The 16029-nt window shown below is 38.9% G+C and overlaps 1 protein-coding gene across 4 annotated transcripts; it reads right to left on the reverse strand.

The window, feature by feature from the left end:
• Nucleotides 1–207: 207 nt before the first annotated feature.
• LOC147852581 (separase-like) lies at nt 208–14071 on the reverse strand. Of its 4 annotated transcripts, XM_087334115.1 has the most exons (27): nt 12283–14069; nt 11403–11577; nt 11136–11243; nt 9444–9575; nt 8971–9362; nt 8760–8874; nt 8532–8657; nt 7687–7983; nt 7490–7609; nt 7135–7353; nt 6821–6943; nt 6603–6752; nt 6173–6520; nt 6003–6092; nt 5660–5911; nt 5460–5583; nt 4414–5376; nt 4061–4295; nt 3869–3971; nt 3585–3779; nt 3439–3497; nt 3132–3349; nt 2821–3043; nt 2291–2741; nt 1901–2203; nt 898–985; nt 208–807 (listed from the first exon to the last, which is right to left on the reverse strand). In XM_087334115.1, exons 1-27 carry the CDS (start codon nt 13008–13010, stop codon nt 311–313), a joined length of 6834 nt encoding a protein of 2277 aa, XP_087190241.1. In that variant the 5' UTR covers nt 13011–14069; the 3' UTR covers nt 208–310. The 4 variants fall into 4 exon arrangements, with proteins under 4 accessions (XP_087190241.1, XP_087190243.1, XP_087190245.1 ...); XM_087334116.1 differs by lacking the exons at nt 208–807; nt 898–985 and adding an exon at nt 1454–1576 and having other exon boundaries at nt 12283–14071; XM_087334117.1 differs by lacking the exons at nt 11403–11577; nt 12283–14069 and having other exon boundaries at nt 9444–9607; nt 11136–11241.
• Nucleotides 14072–16029: the final 1958 nt, after the last annotated feature.

Here is a 16029-nt window from a genome sequence, read left to right on the forward strand (position 1 = left end):
ATCTATTTGGGCTCTCTCTCTCTCTCTCTCTCTCTCATTCATGCATCTCTTAATGAGTGGTTTAATTGGTGTACACTTATTGGTATAGCCATCTACAACGTAGAATCATGCAAGCTGTTGGTAATCTACTTACCAAATTCTTTCATATCATTAGTTAAGCTGTAAGAGTAACCAATTTTATAGAAGAAATTAACATTTGAAAGACGTTGATTTCTTTTATTACAAATGGCAATCAATAACCATTCTATTACAAAGGCTTTTCCGCCTAATTTGAAGTAATAACCCCAACAAGGATTGTAGATCTAGAGTTCTAAGATGGGTTCTTTCTTCTTATCAATGTGGGAATACCATAGCATACAGGTGAAGCACCAATGAGATATGGCAATCTACATGCATCTCTTCCTTCTCCAACATGAGTAGCTGTACGTACTCTACCCTGTAACATAGCTTGTCGACTTGATCCATCTTCAGACATAACAGTTAGTGCAGCCTTATTATGTCCTTTTCTGAGGCTTTGTTTTTTGCTCTCTTTCACCTTATTACATGAAGTGACCCTAGCCTCTTGGTCAATTTCAGAATCTAACCATTTACTGAGGAGGACTCTGCTAAACCTATCGATATCACCATCAGTCACATCCCATAGATTTGCAATAGCTGTTGGACAGCCTGTCATTAGGTAAGTCCAAGGCACTCCTAGAGGCTCATAATCACCTCTCATCAATAGGCGGCCACTGCTACAACCCATCAGCAACGCAGCAGCACAGCATTTCATTTTCCTCATTCGCCTCTCGGGAAGGTATTGATCTCCTGCAGTTTAGTTCAGATGATGATTTTATTCTCAGAATCCATTAGTAGATCCAAATTTCTTGTTGAGATTCATGTTCAAAGAGGGTGTACCACTTCCATGACCAAAATATACAAACAGCTCATGTGTTTGCAGACCATCCATATATTCTTCAGCAGTAGGTATTTCCCCTACCCTCCCCTGCAAACCAAAAGTTTCCATATAAATAAATATACATTGTTATATATATGTAATACATATCGAATTGCATGGTAGCAAACCTTGGCAATATGAAAACCTGACACAATCAAGATAATTATGTTGGATATGTATGTATGTATATACACATTTTTTTCAACACATAATTTCAAATATCTTTTTTAGCTATCTGGCTTTGTATATCACAAAATTCACCAAACTAGCAAATTTCTTTGAGTATCAGATTTTAGACTTGATGGACAGAATGGATATCTCTAAACTGTGCTGTGTTTTATGAGACAAGAAACAGTTACCATTGCCTCTTTAACCAAGGTTTTTGCGCACTATGCAAGGCAATAGAATATGAGGACAAGTTTATCAAGGGCTACACAAGGAAGCTCCCAACCAGGACATTGCAAAAGGGTGACAATAGATCGGTCAACAGCAATTTGTTATGTACATAGGCCCTGGCTTCGGGAACCATGATCTCACCGGCCCAGTCATCAACAAATAAAGGCTGTTATCTCTCTTCATCATAGGTGCTTCAATCACTTCAGAAGACCTCTCCCTTCTGGATCATCCTATGCTAGAGATCTTTCAAGAATATATTTAATCGCTTTATTTCTAGTTACTTTTCTTAGGTAAATTTTATTTTGGTTTGTTGTTCTCAATGATAAAGATAACATTTTAAAATGTAATCTCTTGTTTGGTCTTACGGGCCATTTTTGCCTCTTAAAAGACATTAATATATTTTTCTTTCTTTTTTCTGGACCACTCGCATTACGATCAACCTATTTTTGACCAATGCCTATCAGATATTCAACTTACTTCTGATCTCAGTAATACCAGGTTTTGATAAAAAAACGAAAGTACAAGTGTAAGTAGAACTCTCTCTTGAGAATCACAAAATCAACCAACCTCCCACCCATGCTGACTCCTGAACATTTCCTCAAAAGCTGCCTGTGTGCTTCCAAGATCCCCACTGGGATTGAGGAGAAAGTATGCATTGTATGGATCGATGGAGGGCACATCAGAGACACATGCCAAGGAATGTTCATTTGCAACCACCCTTCTCGGAAATTGACTTGCTAAACTTTCCTGTTTGCTTTTCATTGTTTCATGCAAACCTCTCTGTGTCACAAGCGCTTGGATTGCACCTATAGAGGGCATCCTGTAGACTTCATTCATTCTTAATGAAGGGAAACTCTCCCATGGAAATGCCTGAAACAGTACAGGATATAGTATATTAGTTAGATGCAACTACAATGAGGAATAAATTAACTCTGTAACAGACTTGATGGTGTGCACCTGAAGATGCCGGTCAAGGATTAGTACTATGGGATCCCGATGAAAATTCACATTTTCCGAATTTTGCACACCACCAAAGGAACTCGCTGTTTTTTCTGCTGATTGAAAGAATTCAAGAAACATCCTGGCTGCTACTTCTGTCGTCTCAGCAATTACAGAACTCCCCACAGAATCCAGAACCCTACACCGTGCGCCTTTATTACAGCTAAAATGGTAGCTCCTCTGACCAAGCATCCAGGTAATTCCTTTCTCCAACTCAGCCTTGGTTAACAAGCCAGTTCCTTGTAGCAAAAGACAGATCAGTTCACTATTAAGTGAGCATGACTTGGCTAGAGATTCTAACTGCTGTTTCAAGCAATCAGCACTATGCCTGAAAGTCTCTGAAAATTTGCCAGAGAAATTCCCAAATAGAAATGATTTCCATGGACCCAACCAGTACTCTTCTATCGTTCTGCAAAGTCAAGCTAGAAATAGTTAACAAAGAAACGGCTATTTGAGCCAAACCAGCAACGTTTACAGGTCATATATACCTTAAAAGTGATGCAAGTCGAATGTCAAGATCCATTCTCCACTCCCACCATCTACACTTGTCCTCGACAGAATTCAGACGTCCAACTCCAGAAGTTGATTGTCTGCTTTCATCAAGAATAGTACTAAGCTTGCTGAGAAGACTACTGAATGCTGGCCTTTTGCTTCCTTCCACTGTTACATCATCATCATCCAGGTTATACGGACAACAAGAAGTACCGAGGCCTAAATAAACATCACGACATTCTTAGCAGAGGTTCTTCTTGAAATAACATTTCGAATCGTGCAATGATAAAAGAGATCTACCGCCTACCTTCAGGCAATGAAGCACAGTGGAACATCATGGACAGAGGGTTCAAACCAGTATCAAAACGTGTAATCAGAAGCCATGAATCATGATGAATAAACTTCTCGCTCATGAATAGAGATTGCATCTCTTGATCAACCAAGCTTAAACAGACGGTTGAGCAGGGCAGTTCAGGATCATGGTCAATAGCTCTCTTAAGATCACTCAAATCACTTGGCTGAATCCTGTAAAACTTTAAAAAACAAGTTGATATGCTACACTAATGAAGATGGAGACTAAACCATTTAATCCAACAAAAATTAACATCATATACCTGAGTAGCTGCTCCATCTGCTCGATACATTGGTGGGCATTACAGCATTCCTCCAATTCCTGCCAATATTTCATCTCGTATCAGTTCGACATGCATCAGTTGGAAAAAAAGAATTCAGAAGCAAGAACAGGGTCTGTGCTATAGACCTTTCCTGTTGCTGTCTTTGACGGATGTTTTCTAGCTTTCAACATGGTGAGGTGCTTTTGCCGAGCAGTTGCACCTAAAGATATCTGATGGAAATATGACGCTGATTTCAGAGGCAAAACACCATTGATCAGGGAGACCTCAAAGGGGCCTCCAAAATCCTTGGGTACATGAAGTATCGCCAAAGTCCTTGCTACCTATACCATGTAAATTGCGACTAAATTACAAGAATGCTCAATGTTTACAATCTCTGTCATAATACCAAACAAATAATAACCCGTCATACCTTTGACATTAATGGAGGCATTTCTTTGCATAATAGGAAAGCTCTAGTTAGCCATATTAATGCTTGAGATACATCAACAGTTGAAAAATAGCAGCATCGTTCACTACATTAAGTTTCATTTATTTTGCTGACATCAGAAAGGTTAGACATCTAGTTGTAATAGAGTACTATACAGATTATGAATATATTTACCTAAATTCCTCGCATTTTTCTTGGCATAAAGCAAGCATGCTTATATGATACAGCAAACTGCTTTCTTCAATTGGAAAAAGTCCCATCTCCTTCAGAGAAATGCAATCAGGTTGACAAACTCCAGGAGAATCAGACGTTGATGAAGAGATATATATACCACGTTGCACAACTGAGAGAGCTTTGTAAAACTCTTGATGTGCTTTATGGATGTTTTGCATATTTCTGAAGTACTTTCCTGAAAACAAATAGAGATCACTGTCAAAATATATGATGAAAGCTGCCAACAATTTTCATAAAGTTCAATCTTTTTCAGTTGAAGAAAATAATGCCTCTTCAGGCTATATATCTATTACCTTTCTGTAATAGAACTCTGGCCATCAAACGTTTTGCATGTCTAGACAATTGAAGATCCAACCATTCTTCAATCGGCAATGGCTGAAAACTAGCTTTGCTATTGCAATGACACCAGCACATTTTCAGGGATCTACTGGAAATTTCATTAAAGTTTTCTATGACAGTGGTTTCTTCAGATAATTTTGCTCCATAATCACTTTCATGCATTTCAAGGCTTGAATTCTGCACATCAAATTCTAAAACCAAATCACGCGTCTTTTTCCTTAGGCGAGGCCTTCTCTTTTTCTGTGTATTCTCCAAGCCAATCTCATATTTACCAACTTCTTGTGGATTGCTTTCACTAATAGCCAGTTTAATGTTTGTCTCCATACACAATTCATTAACTCCATCTTCTTCCCTTTGCTTTGCAGCAGCTGCAACCTTGCGCCTTGTACGATACCCAGTCATATTATTATTTCCTTTATTTAAAAGTGCAGGTTTCAATTCAGGAACTCCATCAGAATGTTTTTGTGTGCTGGTAGACTTTCTGCCAGCCCTATGCCTGTCGGTGCTGGAAGAACAATTGGTGTCAATATGAAACACATTCGAACAAGATGGCTTTACAAAATCCTTGTTTCCAGATATGTTGAGACATTCATTCTCCTGGGACAAGCTTGTTTTGCTAGGACAGAACATATTTTCTCCAGTTTCATTTTTACAGCTTTCAACGATAAGGCAGTAGAGTTGTTTTTCAGCATCGCAATACTTCTCTATCACATGGTTACATGTTTCATTAGAATTCATAGCAGTTCTATCATCACGAAGATATTCCAGGTCAGCAAAGCGGGAACTTAGAACAGCTTCAGCCATTTCCCTACAATGATGACAGTATAGTGTCTTATCTTGATCATTTAGCAGTCGTTTGGCAATTACAAGGCTGTCCTCAGCTAGCTGCCATGAATGTTTTTTTCTTTGTACCTCCCCTAGAAATAGAAAATTTCTATGTTAATAGACAATAAGGCCTCATTTTCAATTTAAAATTGTGAGCTGTATAATAATTATCAACCTAAACATGAACTAAAAACTCCTCCTACGAATGAGAGACTGTGAGAAGTTGCAATTTGGAAGCCTTCTTGGAAACTATTCTCTGCATCATCAATGATGCCTAACATTTGATTGAGGGTCCCAACCTGTAAAAAGAGAAATGTTGGCATCAAGAACAAAAAGGACAAAAATGCATCCATTACAACAAAGACATAGAACTACCTGCATCAGACTTTCTAAATAATTGCTAAGAATTTGCCATTGACTAGGACCTGCATCATGCTTTCCTAGATTCACCCTTGGCCATTTGCCAACAACAATAGATCCCAACGGTTCAAGATAATGAGCTTTCTGATTATCTTCAACAGCTTCTGCCTCAGCAACCCTAAACGTAGAGGATTTTGCAGAGATCTTGAAGAATCTATACAATAATTTGAGCCGAAGACTAAGTGCTTCTTTTGCATTTTGAAGAGCCTAAAATAAGAATACAAAAACCAACTCTAAGAACGTCAATTATCTAGAAATGGGCACCTGGCTTGAATATAATAACTTAGATTAGACATACTTCTTGCAGTTTTGCATTTCGACAATTAGATTCTGCCACCATGAAGAATGCCTGAGCTAGACTGCAAATGCTATCATTAGCTTTCGCTTCCTACCACAAACAGAAACACTGTTTTTTTTAAGCAGCACAAATAAAGATTTTGAACAGCAAAATAAAAACCACATACTCACTTGTAATTCTTGAATTATTTCTTCCAAACTGGATGGAGAAGGGCTGTCAGAAATTGTGCTTTCACTAGATCTTGGGAAGAAATTTAGACTGTTGATAAAAATCAGAGAAAACATCCCTTTGGGATGTTTCTTGACCAAGACTTCCAATAGCTCTTTTGAATCTAAATTTAACCCCAGTTTCTGTTCAACAAGATTTGGCATAGAACGATGAAAAGGACTGTTGCAGAACATATGATTAAGCTTTGTGCCATTGAAAACTGCTAGAAAAGCATCCTCTGAGTTTACGTGGCATGATGAGGCAATATCAATGAGCAAACTATAAACTCGGTACTGTAAGCTGTAATAGCCCTGGAATGAACAAGAACAAACACACCAGTCACGTGATTATAAAACAATCAGAAAGTGATACAGATAACTGCTGCTCCTCTACCTTTAATGCCAACATATCAGAAAGATTCTGTAACAAGCTAATAGCTTGAAAATGCATATCCTTCTGATTTTGGTCTACAGGTAACTTGTACGGTGATGAAAACAACTTCTCAAAGAGATTTAAGCCATTGTAGATATCTTCCATAGGATCCTGTATTATAGGAAACATGTAAGAAAATAATGTCCTTAAAAACTCAAAAAGATTCTGAAAATAGCCACCTTTGATGAAGGATAAGTTTCTTGCACACAAATTGCCCTGAGAAAATAATATATTCCTAGATGGAACTCTGTTGAGTCATGCTTGGTGTGATAACCATATTTCTCATCAGCCACGTGATTTAACTGTTACACCAGAGAAAAAGGTTAATCCAATTGTTCTTTACAAATACCATGTGACTCCAAACACCCACAAGAACAGATCTACCAAACAGGCCTTAGTCTACAACCTAATCAGTTGCTAGCAATCATATGATTGATTAGTACTATAGCACCCAATGAAAATCAACATTCAAACTTTATATATTATAACACACCAGAATGTTAATGGCTTCTGTTAAGTAACTCAGCCATTCATCATCCCCTTGAGTGTCAATTCTATTGATCCTTCCCTTCCATACAAGAATCTTTGCTCGGTGTAACGGAAAATGTTCAAGTGTGTATATTCTATCAAGTAATAATTCTAATATCTTCCTTTGCATTTCTAAAGCAACAATTGGTTCAGACTCTTCCACGGTTTCATAAAATAGAAGCTCCTGCAAAATGGTTAATATTCAAATTAGTAAGGAAAGTTCACATTTGTGTGTCCTCTGCATGCATAATCTTCTAATTTGTGAATGATAATTTGATAACACATTATGCATGCAAGATCAACCGGAGTGAACCACCCACCTCTTCTAAGAGTAGACCTGCCGCTTCTTGCGGTAAGGAAGGACTAAAGTTCTGAATTATGGAGTAAATGGTGTTATCTTCAAAATCTTTGTCCTGAGACAGGTTCATTGAAAAGACTCTCTGCTCAATAAGGTCCATTGGGGTCAGCCTACAGAATATTTTTAAGCCAACAGGATGCATCACTTTTGCAAATATACCTTTAGCCATGGTTGCAAGAGTGAGTGAGGAAAGGACTTTCTTAAGCATGTTACACTACTTCTCGCCCACTGTTCCACACTCTTCTGAAACACCTTCGTTGCTTCATTTGATTCATTGCTTCGGTTCAAAGTATCAACAAGAACACTGCTCTTTGTACAAGCGTCTGACATGGCATTTGTAAAATCCACAGAGTTTTCTGTATCAGCTAACTTGTCTGATTCCAAATTACAAGCTTTAGCAATCCGCGATACTCTTGTCCATGCGGCCATATAGGAAACTCTGAAAGGGTCACATGCCTGTGCCACCAAGAAGCAGAGGCAAAGGATTTTAGAACTGCTGTGCAATAAGCAATTCAGAAATGCATGAAAATCAGCACCTCATAGAAAGATATGCTTGTCAAATGAATGTGATTGCCTCAATTGATTAGTTTAAACTTCTTTCCATCTTATTTAGAATATTCACAAAACATTAATCCAGAAGTCTTGAAATCATCCTTTTTAGAAATTTTATTTTAAAAAACAAGACCAACACCACATGTAAACCATCCATTTTCAATGTTCACTTCAAAGACCTCAGCAGGGTAAACTCTGTGGTAATTTAACTCAAATTTGAAAGAGAAATCATCTTTTGAAAGTCAATATATATACGACTGGCATCGGGTGATAACAAAGTTTTTGTCGTCATCGGATATATAATATTGGCATATACTCCTGATGGTGTATAATACTGCCATAGCTGGTGGTTCGTTCACTGACAGAACATAGCTCAACTGCAACATGCTTAGATACAAAATGGTCACTCCCTGATACTGCAATATCATCTACTATTTTGTCAAACCGCTTACCATTTTGTGTAGCTTCATGTTGAACAACTGAACCCCCATGTTGTAACAAGATGACATAAGCCATCGAAGCTCATCCAGTCCAGGAAAAGTATCAGTGATGGATTCATTTATCAGCATAATGCATTCCTGCATCCACCAAATTCTTAGTTAGGTTCCCAAACATTTACAGTTAAGTTTTCTACTTGCTCAACAAAATGGATACGTTAAAATGAAAATATTTGGTCATGCCTTTTGGCTTTTCTGCCTCAATAATGATAGTCTAAGTGCTGCATTTGCGGCAAGAAAGAAGGACTTGCTTCCCCGTTGAAAGATATCCAGTTCATCAGCTGTTAGACAACTACACCTGCAGAAGCGCACAGGTTTATTTCAACTGCATCGCTGGGCAATCGTTGCACTAAGAAAAGGTCAAAAACTCAATAAATATAGCAGGCAGACATACCCTAAACCAGACTTTACTGATTTGCAGAAAAGGAGTAGACAAACTTCCAAGGCACCATTCAGTTCAGAGAGGATACAAGGTTCTCCATTTCCTGCAATAAATATATCCCATTGTAGTTGGGTATAACTGGAAGCTGACCTACGAAGAAAGTCCAATGCCCTATAGACACTGACAAAGTTTCTCACAGTCAAGGCAGAAGTCGAAATTTCTTGGTTGTTCATGTGGATTGAATTAGAAAATAGAATTGTTGACGTGTTTAAAAATTTCTGCACTGTATCAATGACACTGTGCAATATACTGCACGCCTTGAAAGCAAGAGTTTCAGAAAGATCAGGAGCCAGGACTAGACTAACAGCATATAATCCAGCCAGTGACATCATGGGGGCTGTCTCCTGCATCACAATATTGAGAAGTCAAAGTAAAATTTCTTAGTTATGCATGTGACACATTTTCTATTATTAAATATCGGTTACCTGTAAGCTTTTGTCACTGATTGCTCTCCAAATATGGTCCCATCCATCTTGGCTTCTCTTGCCAGTTTGACAAAGTCGAGCATAGCACTCAACAAGTTCCACCATTTCAAATGAGCCTCGTACCTTTTGAAGCTGTGCATGAGTTTGCGCACTTGTCAACCATTCTGCTCTACAACGGACGTTATTGTTTCAGGGAGTATGCTATCATTAATCTAGATTCCTTCACATGGTCTTTACAAAGAACATTACTCAAATGCATCATGCACTACATGATGCCTAACAGAACTGTGCACAGACAAACGCTCTACTGGGAAACTTTGAATGGGCATAGTCACAACAAACAAATGCCCATAACAAGGGAACAGTATCCAGAATCTGACTACTGACTACTGTAAAAGGAGACACTCCCTTACAACTTCCTACAATGGAGAAGTTCCCATTTCAAGCAAATCCTTTTCCTTATAGATCTACAGAGAATGAAAAAAAATCAGTGTAATGGCTTCCATATGGATGTGGTCATAATGATAGTAAACCCATTTAAGTGTAAGCTATAAAATTTATACTCTCTTAGTCAATAGGTGGCATTATGATACGGTAATATTTATGTGCGGCAAAATCCTAATTTAAACTCTCTAACCAAGAACATTATGGTGTGGTTAGAGACATCAATATATCTTTCTTTATTTCTCGTCATCAACAAATAAAGGCCATTATCATCCAGCATCAAAGGTGCTTCTCTCACTTGGAAGATCACTCCATCGTGGGGCGGCCATTTTTTAAAGGCAATTTCAGTCTACTTCAGTTTAAAATCGTACATTCTTGGATATCTAGAATCTTTAGTACCCTATCTTTAGTTATATTTACATTTGTTGTTTGCAAAGAAGACGTGAAAACATTTTAAGATAGAATCTCTTGTTTGGTCTTATAGGTCATTTTGGTCTTTTAAAAGACATGAATGCATATAGCTTTCTATCTTACTACCATCACAGTATGCTCACTGCAGATCATATTCTTATTAGCCTACTCATATTCTAGTTTTCGCCACACCCTATCTGCTATTCAAATCTCAAACACAAGTGTCTCCAGTCCATGAAACAATGCATGAAGGACGGTATATTCTGATCCTAAAGGCCTGAAAAACATGGAAATGTTTTTACAGACATGCAAAAAGAACAGAACATCCAAACAGATTAAAATTTGTCAACCGTGAAGAAAGACAGATGAGCTGAAACTTGAATTTTGCATATAGGCTCTTGTGTTGATGCATAACACCGTTTTTAACCAGCATTGACGTGCTAAAACCAGAATTATAAAAAATTGAAAGGTATAGTGGTCATTCTTTAAGAATTAACATAGAACAATATTCAATGCACCTTTGAATAAACCCATGGACCAAAAAATAATTCAATACATAACATCCTTTGCTTTCAAAATAGATGTTTTCATCTAATTATTAACATGGCATTATTTCAAATATGAACTTCAATCAAATGTGGGTAGCTAAATGCACATGTCAGTAGGCGAAGGTAAAAAGCCATTAGAAATGCAAAATAGAGATGGTGTCTTGGAATGGGCAGAATAGCCATTTCTATGACACTGACAGACAAATGTAAATCTTACCCATTAAAAGGCTGACACAGAACGCTGAAGCTTTATATGCACAGAATTCTAGTTCTAGCATGAGCGACATACCTGTTTTATCTGGCCAATTTTTATCAAGGCTTCTTCATACACAGCAATTGCAAGTTCTGTATTATTGGACCCCTTTGAGGTAATCCGTGAACAGATGCTTCTTACTACCTGTGCAAGCATATTAAATTCATAAACCTAAATGTGTTTCAAGATCCAAAAAATATAATGCAAATAGAGCATACCCTACAGTTATCTACGAACATATTGTGGGACATAAGCGTCAAGAAACCTCACAAAATCCAATTTACAATTGAAATAATCTCCTACCTTGCAAAAATTGTCATTCAGTGAAGACATTGCACACTCATACAAAGTAAGAGAGGCCAATTTTTCGGCAGAAACCACATTATCTGAACAATTTGATATCCTCATCATTAGACACTTATTAAGCTCTTTGAAAAGTAAGCTCCTTTGCTTCTGTGCTTTGTTATCATCCAATATACTGTAATCAATATACAAAGTTTGAGCCCCGTCACAAATTGCAAAATGAAGTCAGATTTTGATTTATTGATAGATTAGCCTTTCAATAAAAGAGAGTTTGATTTTATTATAAAGAAATCGGGCATTGTCATGTAGGAATCCAATCTAGCTCAATTTTATTCCAAGTACTTTGTTGAGTTCATGACGAAAGAAGGGCCAACTGCATGCCAAAAAGCATTTGCACCCCGTTTGTGTATTTTGAAATGGGGGGCATGCATATCAACTTCAACCCAGTGGAATAACTTCTGAGCTATTCATATGAGAACATGGATGAAAATCCAAGTTGAATCCAACACATTCAGGAAACACATATTGCCCCCAGGAAGCAGCAGTTAAGTGTCAGGTTTTAGAGACAAAATAAGAATGGCAAATGGCTTGGTGTATATATCTATATTTGAATTTTGAACTAATACGTATTCGCAGTCAAGAATGTGACCAAATGGTGCATATTATAAGCCATCGAATATCAAAAAATTCCACAAAGATTTTGCATCTGTTGTGCTTAGTCAGGTTCTGATGTACAGTTTCATATTTTTAATTGACATTATAAAGGAATAAATATCTAGTATCAAACCTTAGAGAGGAATAACTGTGATATCCTTGATAATAAGGACAGAATAGCCCAATATGCACTAACCAAGATTCTGCATGAAAAATAGGGAAGTACCTCAGCCATGGTTCCAGTTGCTGTGCAGTCTCGTATACAAGTGCAAAAAGGGATGAAATTTTAGTCCCAAGCTCCGCTGCACAAACAATTAAATCTGTTGCTGCCCCAACTGTAAGGACAATAAGTCCTTCATTTAATTCCCGGGCGCTATCTGGATTAGGAAGGTAGAACTTTTCTTCCTTGAAGTTAGTAAACTCTTGTTTAAGAGTTTCTGGTTTTGTCAGCATAAAAGCTCTTGAGGAAAGGCTGAAGAATAGTTTTAGGTCTTGATCCAGTGCTTCTTGAAACTTTCCCCATGCTATGAGACGCCGAACCAACCAAGATCGTTGCAATTCTATCTCCAATGGAGCTCCAACCAATGAGTTTCGAACATGCTCGAAGCAGTCTAAAGCAAACACCATGCATTCAAAGAACTTATCAGCCTTCATGAGACAACTTTCTTCAGCGGATATCTGAAGTTTCGATAGACCACTGGAGCAGAGTTTCAAAACTTGAGCTAAGAATGGGACAAACTCCTTTGCTAGGCGGTGCTTCTGTGCATCAGTGACATTCTCCTTGCCAGGCATAGATGCAACCTTGCAAATTGGCTCAAGATGAGCTTTCAAGGAAGCTAAAACGCCAAGATCATTTTCACTTTCATTTTCTAATCTGGAGAGGATAGTGTCTGCATTATCTTCTGGTTTTGGAGCACGTTTGGTTAAAGTCGCCTTTTTCTCCTTGACAACCATTGCTAACCGAGAAGGGAAACCCCGTAGAATTTCGTTATCCCTGATATAAGCACATCTTATGCAAAGGATTTAGAAATTGAACCACAGGGGTCTTCACAAAGGTTCAAACTTAACTCGTGGAGAGCATGAGTAAAAAGGTGAACTTGGAGAGTCCACGGCCTGCTTCCATGGATCGACAACATTGCATGAAGTAAATAATTGACACAATCCTAAATAAATGGTTTACCATCTATTATACAAAGGATTCAGAATTTGAAGCACATTGATTTGGAGAAAGACTCAGCTTCGGAGTGTGCTTATCACACATTTCAATGGAGAGGTGAAATGAAATCCAAGCCACGATTTTCTGCCATGGATCGATGTCAGGAAATCGAAATGGTTTAGCTTTTACTATGTCTGTGCATGTCGTACGCAATGAATTCTAAGCCTGAACAACTGAGTTCTTTAGTGTATGATTCACACAATGAAATCTTCAATTTCTGGCAGAATTCGAGTTTATGCAAAGGCCTATGGCTGTGTTTTATGCAAAGGATCTGAACCACAGTCTTCAGCAAAGGAATCAATATCTGAACCAAGCTATAAACGGCACAGAATTCTTCTACTTCCTTCAGAATTTGCAATAGTTTCACTTGAACTATGAAGGTATCTTATGCAAAAGATTTGAATACTGAACCACGAAAGTTTGCTGAAAGATTCATTGCCTGCGCCATGAGTCCAACCTAGACAGTTCACTTCTATGGATTTGCCGCCAGAGATTAAAGCGTAAAGGTTGAACTTCTGCTATGAACGAATATCATCCAAAATATTCAGACCCTGACCCACGCAGCGATTTGCACAGAAACGCGAGAGCTTTGACCTGCTGAAATCAGCAGAAGAGAAGAAGAGAGGAAACTTAGACAGTCCTGAGCAAGCTTCCGCGGATTTTGCACAGAATGCCTGAAGAGCGTCTACTGAAAGAAGCAACCAAAGAAGGTGAATGGAGAGAAGAACCTGGAGAGTAAGGAGCAAGCTTCGATGGATCTGCAGGGAAAGGTCTCGAGGACGTTGTGCGGGGACGAAGCAAGGAACGAGGAGGATGGAGATGAAGCTTGTGTGCGGGGATACTCAGCGAGCTTCCATGGATCGGAGACAGAGAAAGCGCGGGGAGGGGGAGATGGAGATGGAATGGTTTGAACTGGAGATCTCTCTCTGTATCCGTCTGTCTGTCTGTCTCTCCCGCCACACCAACGGAAATCGGATCCACACAGAGACACAGACACAGACACAGGCGCGGACACAGACAGTTTAGGGTTAGCTCTTCCCCCGCAGACCAGTTTAGGGTTTAGGGTTGAGGGTTACTCTCCTCCTAACAATCGGCAACGGTTCGGTTCGGTTCGGTTCGGTTTGAGAGAATCGAAATCGAACCGGTTTGACACCGAACCGTTCAAATTTTTTGAAACCTAAACCGAACCGAACGACGAAACCGTTAAAAATTTAATCAAGCCGTTAAATTTGTGGTTTCGTCGTTCGGTTTTGGTTTTCAACTTAGGTCTAATTTTTTATTTTTAATTGAATGCTCGAAGGTAGTTCGCAAGTTGTGGGTATGCGAAGACTTATCAGTGACGGATTCGTGAGGTCCTGAACCATTCTGATTTGGCAATTGAGCAATCAAATAATATGATCACAACACTACAGCCATACATACAGGGCCATGTCTCGTTATAGGAGCGTTTACCTTCCCCGATAACGGCGGCACCTAAAAAGGTGCACGTGCACTCAAGGCCATCCAAAAAGAAAGTGACCAAACTGTCTAAGTTAAGAGTCATCAAGTTCAACGAATGACGAAGATGCGAGGACAACAACGGGGCAGAGTTGTCATCTGGTGTGCTTTCGTCTGACCTGAATAAAATTAGACGAGAGATAATGCTGAAAAAACTAGTGCGGAAGGGACAGAGGTCTTTAACCTCCCCATTACCGACATCCATCGCCCACATGTTGATGAGAAGTCTGGACGTCGACCACTGGAGATCAGGGAGCCTCACAAACTACGCGTCCAGAACCTCAAAAAGAAAATGAAGATTATTCCTCATGCAACAATAGTATCATTCATCATAATGGTTGATCCTGACGAGTGTTCGTGTTTAGAAGAGTTTGACGTTGTCATGAAAATTACTGGCTACAGTGAGAAAACTGGGTGGAATGGGCAAAGTCGACAATGTGCACCGTGTGCACATGTACATTCGAAAATGTGTATAAAATAAAAAGGGGATATTTATCCCACATTGTAACGTCCTTCCCTCCTTAGACTATAAAAGGAGAGGAAGGGGCTCTTATGAGGGGTTGCCCATTTTGAGTTAGGAGGGTATATAACTTTGATCTAGGATTTAGTAGTTTTCTCTTCTTCTTATTTCCTTTAGGGTTTTCAGCTTTGGTCTTCTTCACCCTATTTCGTTTTAAAGTTTTGTTTAGGTCTTCTTCGTCGTTGTCCTGTGGGTTGAGTCTTTTGTTTGTTAAGGGTTTAGTCCGGTTGAGAGCTCGTATGTCCTAGGGGAGGTCTCGCTTCCACTCTGTCTCTTGTGCAAGACCCCGATCGGCAACTTGGCAGCAAACCACTGATGTAACCTAATCTACCTTAGCCTGGTTCGAAGTTGTATCTTGCTCTTATACATTAAGTGGAGTTCAGTGCATCTGTGTTTGTGTCTGTGTCTTTGGAGTTCTTTCTTTCCGATTTTTGTACATAGGAAGCGTATGTCTAGTCGGTGTTGTGTGTGTGTCCCTTTCCCTCTCTCATTCGGTTGCTTCTAGTACGTTGTGGAGGAAATCCTCGCGTGTTCGCAAAATGAAGCGGGACCACCGGGGTCCTGGACCGGAAGGATTCGATGTTAGCAGCGTAAGCAAGAAAGTATTGAAGATAGATAGATGGATGAAGAGAGAGAGAGAGACATTGAGATAGAGATTGAACCCTTGACTTTAGTTTTACAAGACAATGTACATCATCACTAGGATAACTCCAATCTTTGATTAAAAGTTTCTTTTTTTT

The sequence above is a fragment of the Azolla caroliniana genome, unplaced genomic scaffold (assembly GCF_043228905.1).
Source record: "Azolla caroliniana isolate FFs.n. ecotype wild unplaced genomic scaffold, voAzoCaro1.0.p SCAF_18, whole genome shotgun sequence".
Classification (NCBI taxonomy): Eukaryota; Viridiplantae; Streptophyta; class Polypodiopsida; order Salviniales; family Salviniaceae; genus Azolla; species Azolla caroliniana.

Excerpts from the sequence above, each read along its gene's own strand:
- LOC147852581 (XM_087334115.1), bottom strand. The coding sequence starts at position 13,010 with ATGGTTGTCAAGGAGAAAAAGGCGACTTTAACCAAACGTGCTCCAAAA. Across the intron at positions 11,578-12,282 it reads CAACTGGAACCATGGCTGAG|TATATTGGATGATAACAAAG; the intron begins GTACTTCCCTAT and ends TATTGATTACAG. Across the intron at positions 6,944-7,134 it reads CAGAAGCCATTAACATTCTG|TTAAATCACGTGGCTGATGA; the intron begins GTGTGTTATAAT and ends CTGGTGTAACAG.